General features: G+C 36.7%; 1 protein-coding gene across 8 annotated transcripts in view; it reads left to right on the top strand.

Annotated features, from left to right (window-relative positions):
- The window catches only part of GPD2 (glycerol-3-phosphate dehydrogenase 2), a 140086-nt gene extending 124545 nt beyond the window's left edge, over positions 1-15541 (top strand). For 5 of the 8 annotated variants that reach the window (XM_036320876.1, XM_036320875.1, XM_036320877.1 and 2 more), the window contains 5 exons: positions 573-731; positions 8504-8616; positions 8720-8798; positions 8980-9078; positions 12177-15541. In XM_036320876.1, coding sequence (XP_036176769.1) covers positions 573-731; positions 8504-8616; positions 8720-8798; positions 8980-9078; positions 12177-12302 — 576 coding nt within the window. In that variant the 3' untranslated portion in view covers positions 12303-15541. Of the gene's footprint in view, positions 1-572; positions 732-8015; positions 8421-8503; positions 8617-8719; positions 8799-8979; positions 9079-12045 lie in introns of those variants that run through there. The other 3 variants (XM_036320880.1, XM_036320879.1, XM_036320881.1) reach the window with 3 other exon arrangements.
- The last annotated feature ends 2899 nt before the right edge of the window (positions 15542-18440 follow it).

Genomic DNA, 18440 nt, shown 5'->3' with positions numbered 1-18440 from the left:
ACAATCAACTTCTCAAAGATTTATGCTTTGTTTCTCATTAAGGTTTCACATTTTATGAAACAGAGACCATGCTTTATATTTACTTATAAGTCACTGCCCCTTAAAACCTGGGTATCCAGTAAGCATGTGCTTAGTGATGGAAGGCAGGGCTTCTGTCTTTTGGTTACTCAGACTGAAATCTTGGGACAGCTTAAAGAGATGAGACCATAACTTTTTGATACTTGTTCTTTGCCTACTCAGCTATGTAAATTAACACCCATATTAAGTATAAGCAAAGAGGTACGCGATTACTGTGGACGGTAAATGAGAAGTGAGGCAGTTTGCAAGTTTGTGGCAGGTTCTATTCTGAAAGAAGGCATTAACTCTTAACTAATTTGTCCCAGTTTCCAAAACTCCTTTGGCAGGCTGATGGGCAACTTGTATGATGTCACTGTTTGTCCCATGCCTGCCACAGAACTGGGGTTTATAAAGAAAAACTGTCACTTTTCCTAAGAACAGTTGTTTTCAGTAAAATTTTATTTTCTCTTTTAAAAAAAGCCTAAACTACTAATTTTACTTTAATTCAAAATCAGGTGAAATATGGGATTAAGGAGTATGCCTGCACTGCAGTGGATATGATTTCACGTCGCACTCGCCTGGCTTTTCTAAATGTCCAGGCAGCAGAGGAAGCCCTACCCAGGATTGTTGAGCTGATGGGCAGAGAACTGAATTGGAACGATGCTAAAAAACAGGTATTATATAGAAGTCTTTAAAATTATAGTAACCATTATAAAAATGTAATGTTGTGATCTGTTAGTAGAGACTAGCATAGTTTTTGTGGTGACTTTAGATTTCTTGCCAGTTCCTATGAGTGTGTGTGTGTGTGTGTGTGTGTGTGTGTTTTATATTGCCAAGTCTTAGGAAACCGGAAAGATGTTCTTGTACCAAAATGTGTTGGTTGTTTCTGGAAAAACCCTTGTAGAAAAATGCTATCAAATTCATGGTCATAATTCCTGAAAAAAACATAACATAATGATTGTGGGTAGACCTTTTTCTGGTTTTCACTGAAAACACTCTTGGAATGTAATCTGCAGTGAAATTCATACTCCTGCGAATTTGCCTTTGTTAGGAAACCTATTACCATCAGTTTTCCTGCTTGACCATCAAATGCAATATTGATTTGTGTCATTTGAAATTTTATATTTACACCCAAATTAGAAAAAGAAAGCCAGTAATACTCAGATGCCCACATATATAGCCCTGGGCTTGTTGTGATAAACAGATCTTCATTTTTTTTTTAACCAAACTATTATAATATGCAAAATCACTTTCATGTATTTATTCAAAAAATACTTTCTGTACTCACTGGTTTACTTCTTTCCCTCCTAGTCTTTCTAGAACCCATTTCATTTAGGCAATTTTGCTGCCACTTTGTTGTAGTAACTCCAGTCACACTCACCAATAACCTCTATCTTGCTCAATATACTTGTCAATGTTCCATCCTCCTTTTACTCAACTAAATAGTGGCATCGACACACTTGATTCCTCCTTGAGCTACTGTTTGGAACACCACCTATCTTAGTCTACTCAGGCTGTGATACTAGAATACTACAGACTGGGTGGCTTCAACAACAGGCATTTATTTCTCTCAAGTCTGGAGGCTAGAACTCTGAGATCAGGGTGCTAGCCTGGTTGGGTTCTGGCTAGCACCCTGGCTTTCAAACAGCTGCCTTCTTGCTGTGTCCTCACATGGAGGAGAGAGAGAGGGAGAGGGAACCCTTCTCTCAAGATGCATTTAAACCTAATCACCTCCCCAAAAGCTCCATCTCTGAATACTATCACACTGAGTGTTAGGGCTTCAGCAAGCAAATTTGGTTGATTAGGCCTAAAGCTTGACATCATAACCTGATCTAAATCCATTAGCAAATCTCATCATATTTATCTTAAAATCATGGCTTGAACTCACCTATCTATCTATCTATCTATCTATCTATCTATCTATCTATCATCTATCTATTTATTTTGATCTTTATTGTTTAAAGTATTATGTTATGTCCCCCTTTTTTCTCCATTGACCACATCTAGCCTATCCCTGTCAACCCTTTCTTAACACATTTAACTGCTCACCCTGATTCAGCATCTCTTACGTGGATTGTTATAATAATTTCTCTCCCCTTAACCAAGGTCCCTGCTTTAACAACTTCAATGATTCTATTAAAACATAAGCCAGATCATTGGCTATGTCAGTCTGAAGTTGAGAGGGAACAGTTGAGTTGGTATTTTAGTCATCAGACTGAACGAGATCCAGGGAGTTCATGTGGTTAAATAATGGCAAGTAGTCCAAAGACAGCCCAAGGCACTCCACAATTTAGACGTTGGAGAGAAAAGGAAGAATCTGGGAGAAAAAAAGTAAGTTATAGCTAGTGAGTTTGGAGAAGGTGTGAGAAGCCTCAAGAGAGATCTGTGACCAGAAGGGAAGGAAGTATTTCAAGAAGAGGGAAGGAATCTGCTGCATCAAGTGCCGTTGATAGGTTTAGTAAGATGAGGACTGACAGTTAACAATTCATTTACTAAAACATCTTTCTTTTACTCACACTAAAGCCAAAGTCATGACAGTGGTTTGCAAGGCCTTTGTGATCTGGCCACCACCTTTCTGATCCCTGGTCTGTCTTTCCATTATTCACTCCCCATCAACCCACAGGTCAAGTTGCTTTCCTTCATTCACATCCTGCTGATGCCTCTGCTTGGAATGCTCTTCCCTGGATATCCTCACAGCCTCCTCCCTCACTTCCTCCTGGTCTCTACTCCAGAGAACTTCCTTAACTGGGCAGAATAAAAGAGCTCCTTCTCCCATTTGAATGATGTTTTCTACTCCATTTCCTACTTTATTTTTCTCTTTAGCATCTGTTCCCATTTGACACAGGATGTATTTAGTTGTTTATTTGTTGTCTGCCTTTCCTCCAGGAAATAAGCTCCAAAGGAGAAGACATAATCTGTTTTGTTTCTGTACACTCAGTGCCCAGCATATATAGGGGGCCCTAAATAAATATCTATTGAATCAGTGAATAAACATTATTGAGCATCCATGTCATCTGTGTAAGGAAGGATTGGGTATAGATCCTGCCCTTAAATTTTTCTCATTCTGGTGTAGATTCCCAAAGATGGTTACCTATCAGAGTCACCTGAGAATGTAGGGGAAAGGGCAGAGTTCAAGGGTTGTCTTTAGACCATCAGAGTCAGAGTCTTCTGGGGTGAAACCAGGGCCCTCCATTTAAAACTTCTCTTGTAATTTGAATGCATTGTATGTAGTATGCTGCTGGTGGAATTCACCAGTTGAAAGAGCTCCTTAAATCTGACCACAACTCTATCAGGCATAAACCTTTACCCCCATTTTATAGTTGAGGAAATAGTCTTAGAGGGAGTAAGTCCCAGTCAGAGTTTATACAACAGTAGTGAGTTGTGCAACTGGGATTGAAAGCAGTATTCTGATCCTAGAACATAAGCTTTTCCCACCTGCCCTCTTGCCTCTGCTTTGGTGGGACTGGTTTATAGCTCTTCCTGTTTGGAGTTTTGATTTGATCAACTAAAGCTATATATGGAGGCTACACAGAATGAAACTCACTCCTGTGCTACTGCCAATCATTTTTAGCATATAGAAGGACTGAGGAGAATGTGTTCCTGTAAAAATTATGGTTGGAATGATTTGAATATGCAGGAAGATATTTTGTGCCAGGATTTCAGGCTGTAGGAGGTAGAAAGGAGGAAGAAAATTCTGTAAACTGGTGTGTTCGGCCCTCCCGAGGAAACTAGATTTAACTTCAGTTCAAATTTTATGAGCAGATTTATGTACTCAGGAATATTCTCCCATCCCCCTCAACAAAGGAACAGAAATAAAAGACCTAAAGTTATTACTCAGTATCCGAGACATTGGAGTGTTAATGAGGTCTGTGGACAGTCTGGAGAGAACAAAGGAGAAGGGGAAAAAAAGAATTAAAGGTTAGAAAGCTGGACTTCTGAGAAAAGGTTAAAAGCATTGGGATTATTTAACCTGCAAAAGTGAAAGAGGAACAAGGTGATAAATAACCCTCTGTAGATGAATTGTGCTTGTTTTTACCAGTCAATACTTAATGAGTGACTTGTATGCTGAGCATTATACCAAATATTTTAGGGGAATAATAAATAGCTCATAGTTTTAAGGACCTTGAAACCCAATTGAGTAGCTATAGCACATGTATACCTCAGAAATGTGTGTATGTTTTCCAAAATGTAGAGAAATATTTAGAGAACTGTCATTTAAGATCAAATTCAACCAACTTGGAAGAACCAATTAGGGAGAAAGGTAGTATTTAAGGGCAGTGGGGTTCGAGACTGGAGTTGCTGGGCATATTTAAGAAATAGAACTCTGTCAAATTATGTCCCACAGGGTACAAATAATATAAGTCAAAAGATGACTATATGGTCAAAAGAGTGGAAAATTATGAGTTAAACAAATGAAATCATTTTCTTCAATGTAGGTGATTTGGTGCCTTTAAAATGCTTATGTGCACTGTCAGTCTCCAAAAAGGAACTTATTCAGAGACAGACCCGACTCTCACATTTTGGAAGGGCTGGGGGAAAGGAGACGAGGAAGTATTTTGGGAAATGCCCCCATAGGATTTGGTAAGGAGGTTTTATAACTTTCAGACAAAGCATGCATTTCATTGAGAGACTTTAAAGAGAAGACCACTTAAGTAGATTGAGGGAGTCTCACAAAAAGAAATTCTTTCAAAATTGTTTCAAAATTGATTTCAATGGGGAAGAAGCCAGTGAAGAAATGAAGTGACTGAAAAAAGCAAGCTGCTAAGCAGCAAATTTAAAACAGATGGAAGACAAGTGCTCAACAATAAAAGGGTATCTAAGAATGATATGGATGTATATAAATAGTGTCAGGGATTGGCTGACTGCTGGGAAAAAAATTGCTAAGGACAAAACACACACACACACACACACACACACACACACACACACACACACACACAAGAAACAACTTTTACAAATGGAAAGGAATGCCAGTGAGGCCTAACCTGGATGACTGTTTGATGAGACTGGCACCATAGTCTTCAATGGAGAAAAGGGAGAACTTTTCAACTTATAGTTTAATACCAAATTGTTTTTCTTTTTGGTCAAGAAGAATGATTTTCAGTGTGCAAAGAGAAAAATAAATATTGGCAAGAGGAAATAGATATTTAAATAGAAGGTTGCTCTAAATGAGTTTGTATGCCAACCCAGAAAGATTATACCTCAGGCTACTCAGAGAATTTGCAGATGGAATTTATTTAACCACTGTTGAGATTTAAAATATTGTAGCAAACAGAACCAGAACCAGAAGACAAAAGATGGGCAAATGGAGCACCAAATTCCAAAAAAGGAGAAGAGAGAAAAACATAGTTTGTAGCTTATAAATTGGTGATCTTAGCATTGTTCTTGGAAAGTTTTCTAGATTATGGCATTTTAAGTTTATTTTATTGATTTAGCAAGACGTGTAGTGATCATTGGAAGCTAGTAAGGAATTATTTAGGAAAAAAATCATTTCAGATATCTCATTTTCTTTTCATAAAGATTAGCAAGATTGTTAGATCAAGGAAATGTTATAGAAATGGTGTATTTAAGTTCCTTAAAGCATTCTTCGAAGCCCCATGTGATATCTTTTTTTTTAAATTGGAGGATTTGTAATCAAATGATCACTGTTTGTCTCAGAAGAGGTCTCTGAGGATTTTGTCCTTGGTTTGACCTAATCTACCTTGCTTCAAGTGCTGAGATTACAGTGTTGATGGCATGCATCTTTGGCACACCAATAATAGGAATTGGAGGGAGAGTGAATGTTTAATGACAAATAGAAGCAAGAGGTGAAATTTCATTAGGTATAATTAGCAATAAATGGTAAACCTTGCAATACGTAGAAACACGATTCCATTCGTTCATGATAGATTTGACAAGGCTTACCAGTAACAAATGCAAAAATGAAATATGGTTTCTGTTATCTGTGAATGCCTAGCAGTTAACAGTAAATCATGGCTGCCCCCAAATGCAATTGTAATCTGAAGCTGCATTAATAGGAATCATATCTCTAGATTGATGAAGCTAGTAGTTACTCCTTCCTAGGTACTTGTTAATCCCAAACAAATTGGAGGAATTACAAAGAGATGGGTTTAATCTCAACATAAAAATTTTAAGCAATTGGAGCCATCCCTCTATGGGCTACTTTCAGTGGTATTGAGTTATCACCCTATTGTGAGAATTTTTTAGATGAAGAGCTCCTGCTTCCATTTTTGGAATATTGTAAAGAAAATGTGAGGTTAGGGAGGTGCATTGGGTGAATTCGAGGGAAAAATCGCTTCCAACTCTGAAATTCCATGGTTCCTTGCTTGAATGGTGTATGCATAACTCACATGGGTGATGAAGGGAGATGTATCAAAGAAGAGCTTGTTCTTGGAGGGAAGCATCAGAGAAGCTATTTCCAGGGAAATGAATCTTGAATGAGTTTTATAGAATGTGACCTGGTAAAATCGGTGCAATGGAAATATGTTTGTTTGTTTGTTTGTTTGTTTGTTTGTTTTTTAAATAACTGGTGGGTTTTCTTGTATGAAGAGAGTAATCTGCCAGTGGAGAATGCCTTTTGTAACTTCACAGACAAGTCCTATATATACCTTATATATCATGTGTGGTGTGCGATATCAGATAGATGATATATAGCATATTTTGATAATATATAGTATATGTATAGTTTATGTATATATATATATATTAGCTGAGAATATTTTAGCATTTCTAATTTTATATATACTATAGTTATTTTGCTTTTTCTATAATATATAGTATGTATTTATTTTACTTACATATTTATATTATATATGTACATATCTATAATTTCCTAAGAGAAAAAAAATATATTTCTCTTAAGAGAAAATAATGTAGGAAGGGAATAATCTCAGAAAAGTAGTTTGTCTTCCCCTCTCCAAGAAAAAGGAGCAGAGGCACTTGTCATCTACATAAGATCCTGGGGAGTCTGGGGAGCTTAAGACTTGCATTAGTAAGGTTTCTCCAGATGGTGTGCTCTATAACAAACAACTTCAAAATCTTATTAGCTTACAATGGCAAGCATTTACTTTTCACTCATGTTACATGAAGGCTGCATGTTAGCTGCCGTGGCTCTTTTCTATATTCTAGATTATCTTCAGGTGTCTCTGATTTATACCCTTGTCATGGCAAGAGAAACCAGAGGCAACGTTGTTCTGATGCTTTTAAGTTTTACTCAGAAGTAGCCTATGTCATACCTATTCATGTTCTGTTGGCCAAAGTTAATCATCTGTCCAAGCTCACATCAATGGGTTGAGAAGTATACTCATGGCAAGAGGAGGGAGGTTGGTGTGTATAGATAATATATATAGGTAAAAGGAAGGAAAGAGATATTTGTGAACAGTATACAGCACAATAGAGTCATTTTGAAAGTTCTTTGATGAGAGACAGACTCGATGAACACTAATAATGACTGCCTGGCCGGTATGGCTCAGTGGTTGAGCATGAACCTATGAACCAAGAGATCATGGTTCAGTTCCCAGTCAGGGCACAGGCCTGTGGTGCAGGCTCGATCCCTAGTAGGAGGCATGCAGGAAGCAGCTGATCAATGATTCTCTCTTATCATTGATGTTTCTATCTCTCCCTTTTCCTTCCTCTCTGAAATCAATTGTGTGTGTGTGTGTGTGTGTGTGTGTGTGATTTTTTTTTTTTTTTTAAAGAATGACAATGTTCTCAGCAATAGTATCAATTGAGTCTGGAACATTTGAGAAAACAGGTAGAACTAGTCAGGATAGCTTGTTTCTTCTCATTACTCAGTAACTTCCACCCAACTATCAGAATCCTAGTGACAGAATTTCAGAATAGCTAATATCATGTTGTTTGTCTGGGTATACTGCATACTACATTCTAAGTAGTTGTTCAAGTCCTATATATCTTCTTCACTTCTAATTGCCTTTTTTTTTTTTTAACCAAAACCACAGATTTTGGTCCTGTAGATTTTGCTAGTGGAAGAGTATTCTGCATTAAAAGCAAACAAAATAATACAACATGCAACAACATGAATGAATCTTGGAATCATTATGCTGTGGAAGCAAATGCAGAAGACTACCTGCTATATGAGCCCTTTTATATGAAATTCTAGAAAAGGCAAAACTTGTGACAAACAACAACAAACAAACAGATCAGTGGTTGCCTGGGGAAGAGATGAACTGCAAATGGGCAGAAGGAAGCTTTTTAGGGTGATAGAAGTGTTCTATGTCCTGATCATGGTAGACTATACATCAAACTATGTACCTAAAATAGGTGGATTTTGTTGAATATAAATTATACTTTAATAAGTCTGGAAGAAATAAAAAATGTGCTGGTCAGATAAGTGAGGATAAGCTAGCTTCTTTTTAGAACATCAAAAGAAAAAAAATCAATACATTTTACTATAAATCTTTGAAATTTGTGTGTGTCTGTGTTTTAGGAAGAACTTGAAACAGCTAAGAAGTTTCTGTATTTCGAAATGGGTTATAAATCTCGATCAGAACAGTTAACACATCACTCTGAAATTACCCTGCTGCCTTCAGACGTTGACAGGTACTTCTAATAAGTTTCTCTCTCTCTCTCTCTCTCTCTCTCTCTCTCTCTCTCTTTCTCCCTACATAAGTATATTATTCCATTATTCAACATTGTATTCCAGGTACAAGAAGAGATTTCATAAGTTTGATACAGACCAAAAGGGCTTTATTACCACTGTTGATGTTCAGCGTGTATTAGAGGTAATTTTTTTTGACTCAATATGTTGGATAGCAAAAGAATGTAAAGATTATATTAGATATTTTTTCCTTAAGTAGGTATTTCTATGGGTAATATTTCTCTTTTAATTTTTGAAAAGTTGATAACATTATTAAAAGGATTTGCATAATTTTTAGTTAATCTTTATTTTGTGGTTTAATATAGAGTATCAATATCCAAATGGATGAAAACACACTACATGAAATTCTGAATGAAGTAGATTTGAACAAAAATGGACAAGTTGAACTCGATGAATTTTTGCAGGTGAGTTGTACTGAAAGGAAACACATATATTTGTTTTTTATCTTTTGGTTGCCAATGGTTGCTCCAGGATAGAGTTTGATGTCCACACAATTGTCACTTCATTCTGAAAAAGCAGAGAGCTTGAAGCCAGCAAAAGTTGATATGTCTGCCTTCAAGGATAAGGCTCTATGTGGTACACATTCTTTTTCCTTTTTATAAGACACATTCTGTTATATTGGGCAATTTAGATAAAATTTAAGTTAATTATGGCCTAAAGAGGGTAAGAAGTATGCTTTTTAAAGAAGTATGCCATGGAATACCACTGCCAGACCATTCTTTACCTGCTTCAAGGAGTTATAACACAACGTTTCTAATGTGGAAAGTCATTTTTTAAGGAAAAGTTTTAAAAATCATTGTCGCATTCATTTGAGAATCATATTCACTTGAGATCCTGAAATGTAATTATTATATTCTTACATTGTAAAGAACATGAAAAACAAAAGAAAGGGAACATGCATTCTGGGGTCAAGACCATATAATTCAAGCATTTCTATTTTTACTTACTCACGGCTCAATTCTTTAATTGTAACCATGAAGGAAATACATTTTGCTACTTTAACTTCCAATTGGATGCTGCACATCATTCCTTAAAAGAGAGAAATTCAACAAACCCATACATTACTGTGGCTGTCCATAGGACTCTGATAATATGAAGTATGTATTGGTTTCCAAGCAGCCAGGCTTTTTTCTGTAGTGCTTCTTGGGCAGGTATTTCAAATGAATGCCAGGTCTTGCTTGCACCATGGCAATGATGAATGCTGAACATGAAATAAATTAATGCTGGGGATTTTGGTCAATGTCAGCCTTTTCTTCACTGTGTCAAGTTAAACAAACAAGATCAAGGCAAAGGAAATGGTAATTGTCTCTCTGGAGATGAGCTGCAGATAAGAGCATTGTTGAATCTAAATGCAGAAAATTTTCACAGATTGTGTCCAGCATTACAAAAAAGGATGTTTAGTTCTTTAGCTTACCGGCTAACTAAGTTCACCTTTTGAATTGAGGTTAAAATCTGTGCTTGGCAATTAGAAATCATTTAATACATTTTTGTCTAGTTTGTTTTTAGAATATTTTATGGTTTGTATCAGCATTTTAGAAAACTTTAAAGAAGTGGTTTATGTTTCATTTCATGTGTTGTAAATAAGCAATGGTACTTAAGGTTGGCAGCAGTTCTCAACCTGTGGGTCGCGACCCCTTTGGGGGTCGAATGACCCTTTCACAGGGGTCGCCTAAGACCATCGGAAAACCACATATATAATTACATATTGTTTTTGTGATTAATCACTATGCTTTAATTATGGTCAATTTGTAACAATGAAATTGGGGGTCACCACAACATGAGGAACTGTATTAAAGGGTCTCGGCACTAGGAAGGTTGAGAACCACTGACCTAGGGTTTTAGAAGCAATAAGAATCTAATTTCATGGATATGCTCTCTGGTTTGAGTGTTGAGTAATTTTTTTGAATGCAATAGAGTTAAACACATACAAAGTAATTTAAACCATCTGTGGGTTTTCTTGTACAGTTTTTAATAATTGAGTATTCCTTTTTTTTTTTCCAATTCTTAATGAAAGAGACTATTCATGCCTCTACTAAGTACAAACACAGAGTCTAATTTTCAACTTAAAAATTGCTGATCATATTTCTCATAAAATATATTCACACCCAAATGTTTTTTTTTTCTCCTTGTAATATGGTTGCAAGATACATATAATGTTTAAAGAAACTTTGAATTTTTAAAGGCTGGTACATCATATAATGTTTATGGATAAATGAAAAGCTCCAGTTCTATCAGATTTGTTAGCTCTGATAAACTTTGAAGGTCTTCATGCACTCAGAGACAAAACAATAGACAATAAATTGTTCTGTATTTAGATGTCAGCATTCTTTATGTTACATCATTTGTCATATGTAAAGTATGTTGTCAGGGTTGTTTTTTTTATACAATTTTTTTCCCCTCGGGATTGAGTCCATGTTTACCTCATTAAACACCCTTGTCAGTATAGATTTGGTTTCTCAATAATCCCCACTGGAAGGATCCCTGCAGGCATCACGTGGTTGCGTGACTTTATTTTTAGGTTTGGGCTCTGATGCCACTTGTGCATGTAGGAGTCAGTCTCTAATAGGCAGTAGCTTGTGAAGCAGCTTTTAATAAGGTCAGGCAATTCTGATCCTGCGCCTTGGCACACGCCTCTGACTCTTCTTCAGAGCCATTTAAAGAAATGTGTCTCTGTAAGCTGAAAGCTATCACCCTACAAAGTATTCCAGCGAATGGCTAACTCAGTGCTCTTTTAAATAAATAAATAAATAAATAAATAAATAAATAAAAGATTGAGGAAGTGATACTAAGAAAAGCAAAGAGTTAAAATCACATAAACTTGAAATGAGAAAAAAAATATCCCCCCGCTCATAATGGCGAAGTGCCTTCAAGATTAAAGGCCTTTGCCCACTGACTGCATGTAATTTCAAGACTAATTCTGATTTTATCCATTGGATAAAAATGAATTAGCTAAAATCTGGGCTGCGGAGTGCTTTTAATTCTTAAGGTAGATCTCTGGGTCCATTTTCAAGTACTCAAATGTAAATTACTTTATCCAGTCTTTAAGAATTTGGATTTAGGGGAATTGGAGTTTTCAAGTACAGTAACATTAAAAAAGAGTAGTTAAATATAGATCATGGTTTGTCTTTGTTCAATCCCTGAGATTCATTTCTAAGATTTTAAAATGGAACTCATGATCCAATATTTGAGTTGCTCAAAAAAAAATATGCGCCCTGAGCACATTAAAGGACAAAAAAGTGACGTATTGTATTTGCATTTAAAGGCAGGCCAATTTTGCTAGATGGGTGTAGTTTTTACAGCAGTGAAAAAATACCTGCCTGTGCCCCCATTTCTAAAATATTCAAAAATTGTCCTCTTTCGATTTGAACTAGAGGAACTGCGATGGCTTTTGATGGAGCACTCAATGACCTCTGCCTACAGCAAAGGTGACCATTCAGACGCCGCCGCGAGGAAGGGAGTGAGTCAGCTGCCTTCTGAATCTGTTGCTTGTTTTCTCTTTAAGCTGATGAGTGCTATTCAGAAAGGAAGGGTGTCTGGGAGCCGGCTGGCGATCCTACTGAAAACGGCGGAAGAGAACCTGGAAGGAAGGGTTCCCATTCCGGTGGACAGAAGTTGTGGAGGATTGTGAGTGTGAGCAGTGACTCCTCGGCCAACGCACATAGGAACAACAAATCGTCATGTAACAACAGTTACGAAATACAACACTCCAAAATAGTGGATATGGATAGCTGCTTTTTTTATTTTAAACACTGGGAAACATTCCAAAACTTTAGGATGTTGATGTATACCCCCTCTTTGTATTTGCCACTCACTCTCGCTTCTAAAAAGTGTATTTTATCCCTTTTCCTCATTTTCGATGCACCCTGCCTTAATGTTTTGTATCCATTTTGTGACCGATTAGACTGGACATGCTCTCTTTTTGTGTATTTGTTCATTTATTCTAATTCATTTCTAGAGGCAGAATGCTTTGGCTGAAATCGAAAAAAAGGAGCTGGAAGAATTTTGTAACATACCCAAAGCTCTGGACGTTAAGCTTGTAGATAGTATTTGTTCTTAAAAGAAATGGAGCTGAGAGTGGCCTCTTAAGAGAAGACCTCTCAGCCACTCCTTCCTCCAGCTTGTCTGCCTTCCCTCTCCAAACCGTCGCACAATTTTCTATGTAGAGCATGACTGGCAAAGCTGGAGAGGGAAGGAAACATTTAGATCTGGTTACAGGAGCAAGTCTGAAAGAGAAACTCCGAAAGCTTCCAGAATCACAGGTATAAGATAAGGATAGCATTGACATTTCTGGGAGTTACAGTGATAGTTTCATCTCAGCAATTCGTTGTGGTTTTTTTTTCCCTCCCTCAGTCACTGCTGGTTTTTCTTTGACTATTATAGTTGCCAGGAAGATTCTTGCTGTTTTAACTTGAAAACCGGCATTTCAGTGGTAAGTTAGATGTAATGGGATGAGACTGAATTTCTCAAATCTTTACAGGAGTAATTAATACATTTAAGGGTTAAAAACCTGTGTTTATTAAAGATCCACATATGATAGCACAATTTTTAATCCCCAAATCCTAAACGTTAGAGCATGTGATATTGTCAGAGCTGACCTGTTTTGCTTGGTTTACTGCATCCTTTTGGGGGAGTATTTGTAAACAGACTGCAATGAGGATAGAAATAACCCTTCAGTAACTTTATAATTATCTGTAAAAAGGCACAGCACTCAAGGTCCTTTAGGTTACCTAAAGCCTCTCAGTCTGTACTCAGTGGAAAAGTTCTTAATCAACCAAAAAGAAACAGAAAAATATAAAACCACACAAACATACACTCACACACATTCCCCCAGCACACATACACACACAGAGAGACACAAAACAAACAAAAATCCAATCTGTATTTCATTTCACAAATAATGAATTGAATTTAAAGGTCTATTTTGGTATGCTTTTGCAATATTTTGTTGGCATTTTAGCCAGTCACCTGAATATTTATTTTTTGTGCTTCTTCTTGTGAAGTTAACTACCTATTTTTGTGTCTCCAGATCAGGTTGTGTATGTGAAATCTAACCCTTTATTTAATGTCAGGTTTTCACTGCACACTCTTAAAGTCTTAGTTTTTTAAACTGGTACATGAAACATTTTTGTGCTGTTATTTCTGTTTATGTCAATATTGTAGCCTATCTTTATGCCTCATTCGAGTGGGGCATGAGCCTGGATGTTATAGTATAAACACTGGAAATTCACTCACGTAAGCACCCATCCTCACTTCTGAAACAGTTAAGGTAGCATCTTCACTCCTTTTGCTTTTAAAGGATGTTTTAGACTTGCCACTTCGAAAGGAAAACCTAAAACAGAGCAAGGGGTGCTCCGAAGTACCACTGTGAAGTTTTTCTTTCAAGGTGTGATTTTTTTTATACTGGCTATTTTATTTTTTTAAATAATGGAAGCTTGTGGCTTTGTAATTTAGTATTTTTCTATCAGGACGATACATTTCACTGTTTGGAATCCAGTGACACTTAACAGACAGAAGAGCTGTCCTTTCAACCATTACAGATGATGTGCCACAATACTGTACACTTGTGTTCTCTGTCTTTCTCTTTTTCTAGTTAGAGATGATAAGGATGACTTGTATCCTCCCTGAATCCATTACAGTAGGGACCCAGCTTAAGACCTGACTAGCCTGGGCAAAGCTGTGTTTGTAACACAGGCCTTGTTTGTGCACACTTTGCTATGAGTGAAGTTCCTTTAAGGACAAAGAAAAGCACACTTTTCTTCTTTTGAGCATATTTGCTTTTGCTTAAAATCTGCTAATTCTAAAACATACGCTCCTTCATCGATCCCAGAGACTCATCTTGGAAACGAGCTGGCTCCAAGTCTTTACTGTGAATAAAGCACCCCCACATTTGGGTGTAAGCTCTTAATTAAACCTGCACAGCTTCTTCACCTGATTTCAGAAACGAAGCAAGAAATAGGGGGATAAGCCCCTGCAAAACCTACTCCGAGTGCAAAAGAATGTTTTGCCCTTTTCCTATAAATGTGATGTAGATGATGCTGTGGGGGCGGGGGTGGGGTGTGCAGGGATTGTCTTTTATCAATCAAGTGATTTCTTTCAAGAGCCTTTAAGGGGGTTCAGGTGAAGGAAACCCCATCTGTGGTGGAGACCTGGATGTTCCTTTAAACAGCTCGACCACAGTCATACGGGAGTGATCGTGCTGGATTATTTGTTAAGCCAGGGTTGCCTGCCTCATATCCATCATGCTGTTTACAAAATTCGTGCTTTTAATCAATTTATACTGAGTGTAACTTTAGGGTTTCTACAATTAAATGCATGCTCCCTATTCTGCTTTATTTTCTAGCCTGTTTTGCCTTTTTCAAATTATGTAGATTTCTCTTTTGTACAATGAAAATTTCACTCTGACTTTTACTAAACATACTGTCAGAATGATCATTGATCTTATTCCCTTTTTTATGTATTTGTATTTTGGCCTATGAATGTAATAATACTGATGTCGGTGATGCTATAACTTGCACTGTTTTGCATTATGTCAGCCCTTTTTAGGGGAGTAAAAAAGCCCTACTGTGTTTTTAAAGAAGATCAAGTATAAGCACAGTAGTGAAGTAGAGAAACACACTGCATGTTTTCATGGCTCTTTTATGTATTGTGGTGGGTTATTGTTCTAGATTGGACTGTTAAATACTATGTTTGAGGCTGGGTTGTCATTTTTATAACTGTCTTGGTGTTTTATCGGCATTATTTATTACTTTTGATATACGGAATGAGCTGCATGCATTTATAGAGCAATAAGAGGATGTATTTAATGTGCCTTGTTTTTAACGGAATAAGTACTGAAAGCATGAATCAATAAAACTGATTAAAATGGTCCATTTGCTGGCATTTTGATGTTACTTGCAGTCAGAGAAATAACTTTGATTACTGTTGAAGTTTTTTAAAAAAAGTTTGAAAATATGTTTACAAACTATGTTTTTAATGGCACTTACACATTAATTCTTTTAGCTTGAAATTTCATAATTTGATCTCAAAAGTAAATCTCTGCATAGACAGATGTAATTTTTTGAGACTGCCAGGATTATTTGTATTAATTTGGTGCTGCAGCCTTTAGGGCATGACTTCTGGATTTGTGCAATCCTATTCTAAAATTACATTCATCCTATTACAACTAACTCAGCTGAATTCTTTTTTTTCCTTCCTTTTTTTTTTTTTTTTTTGTCTCCAAGAGCCTTTCAGCCTGAGGGTTCCCAGGCACACTGATGAATTTTATCATAACTAAAATCAATAGAAATGAATGGGAAAGATTACATAATCCATTTTGATCATCTCACATGTCAAGTTAGTACAGGGTTGCCAAGTGTTGATAAATGCTCTGACAGAAAAAATGCTATATATTTTCATTGTCAGTAAATCAGTAAAGCTGTTATCAGTTTTAACACAAGTTTTACAATGCCCATGTTATTTTATAGGTTTTAATTTACACACGTGTGTGGAGCATACCATACACTCCATTTGTGGTTTAGATGCACTGCCTCCTGGTTTTTGGTGCTCAAAGCATGTGTGAGCTTCTGAAGTTTCTTTGGCATTGCCTAGAATACCCAAAGCCATGCCCCCCTTCCCCCCCCCCCCCCCCGCCTCCCCCCACCCCCCCCCCCAGACTGGTAACAATGAACTGTTTGTTCAGTGCCTGGAAAAAAATATATAGCAGCTCGAAACATTGTTCATTGATCTAGCTTATCAAATTTTATAGCACTTTAAAATTTGTCAACTTAAAATTTGTCAAAGTGGATTGCTTCAGTTTTTGGAATGTATATACAATTTCTGATAATCAAAGGAAAATGGATACTAACATCGATATTTGCAAATCTTTGTCAACACCACATTATCATTAGTGTTAGATTCCACCTGATGACATGTGACTTATGAAGGAGGCACAACAGAAGTTTTAAATTGATACGGCATCCTTCTAATGAGAGGATTTCTGTATAGGAGATGGAGTTGATGAGCCTTTTGTGCCTGCACTTTGTATTTTAGGCCTTTATTAGCTACCAAACTTGTGAAATACATGCACATAACATGATATATGTGAGCCATGCTGACACCAGGATAGTCCTGTAGATCCTGCACAAAGAAGGTTGTGGGCCCTTTGCCAAAAGCAGTAATTATCTTTGCATTTTGTTAAATATTTGACCCAGAATAATAAAATTTACATGATCTAAGCAAAACTGCTTTAGCAACATGACCAAGGCCATCTTTGTTCGTCACATTTGGCATTAAATTGCATTGCTTAGCACACCCTACCACCAGTCCCCTGTTAGTTACCTGCATTCACATTGGAGTTGCTAGAAACTGAAAGCTGAGGTATGTATCTTATAGTCGTAGATAGCATATCATGTTTCAGTGGAAGAGACGGGAGAATCGAGTCTCAGAGTACCCACCTGGGATGCTCGGGCATGGCACATGGTACAACTGGTTCCACCAGCTTCTGAGCCATTCAAGCCCACTCTTTTGTGTCTTAAGCAGAGTATCTGCTCTCATTTTCCAGGTATAGTGACTCCCATAGAGTTCAAGTTCACTTCTTCAGTGGCGGCTGCTAGCTTTCCTTCAGTGTGGTGTCTCAAGGAGTTAGGAGGTGTCAACATTTTTTTTTTTCTTTTCTTTTTGGTCCTGATACTTATATAAAAAAAAATAGTTTGGGTTAGGGAGAATCTTGAATTGGAGGCTGTGTTTTCATAGTCACAGGATTTTTTTAAAATTCTATTTGTTTTAAACTTATACTGTAAAACTGGTTCTAACTTTTTTGTGATTTAAAAAAATCCAATGTAGGTATATCTGATTTTGCTTTAAAAGCTACCTTCCCGTGTCTGCCTAAGCAATCTAAATGTAATGAGATCGGATCAACATATCACTTTTCTTGAACCTGACCTTCATGCCCTCTGCTAAGTGAGCAGTTCCCTCTCACAACCTCCTTCCTTCAAGGTCTTAGAGTAAATAGTTGTTTCTTCTCCTTTCTAATTTGTTGCTTGTTAGATTTTCTCTACTTAAAATCAATTGTTTTGTTTTTCATATCCCTCATTAATTGGTTTGCAATTCATTCTTATGCATACAGAGTCTTTCCTATCTAAGTTAAGAAGCTGTAAATCTTAGATCCATTGAAATGACAGTGAGAAATATTTCATTTTATCCCATGAATCACTTGCCATCCTTATTGTAGAAAAAATGGCAAAATTATGGTGTACCATGTTTTCATAAATTACCCTGTCCCACCCCTCACTCCAGTTCATTGCATTATTTGTTTGGAAAGACTGCAAGAGTCAGAATCCAGACACTTGTGGTAAACAATTCTGATTTTACAGCAGGCTAATCAAAATTTCATAACATCACAAATGAATTCCTCTGGAACCATGAGGAATTTAATTCATGTACAAATAGATCATCTATTTTATAACTCAAAAATAGCTTGCTATTAAAGTATATTCTGTGATTTGCTAGTATAACAAAAGGGGAAGAGTGTCGAGTTCCTTAAATAATATACATAATTTTCAATGGGTTTCATATGACAAATTAGTCATTTATATCTCAAAGGTGTATGCTTTGCACTATGTATTTAAACAGTATTAAAAAATCATGGCTTCTTCCAAAAAGGACAAATCATAGGTTCACATTTCACATCTGACCTAGAATGAATATCTAATATGGAGATTCCCTCTCCCTTAGGAATATCCTCATAAGTAAAAATTGAAAATATGCCTATGGATGGATAAATATTTTT

This window comes from Myotis myotis, unplaced genomic scaffold (assembly GCF_014108235.1).
Source record: "Myotis myotis isolate mMyoMyo1 unplaced genomic scaffold, mMyoMyo1.p scaffold_m19_p_8, whole genome shotgun sequence".
In the NCBI taxonomy this organism is placed as follows: Eukaryota; Metazoa; Chordata; class Mammalia; order Chiroptera; family Vespertilionidae; genus Myotis; species Myotis myotis.
Note: the sequence above shows the minus strand (reverse complement) of the source record. Positions and strands in the feature narration are given on the sequence as shown.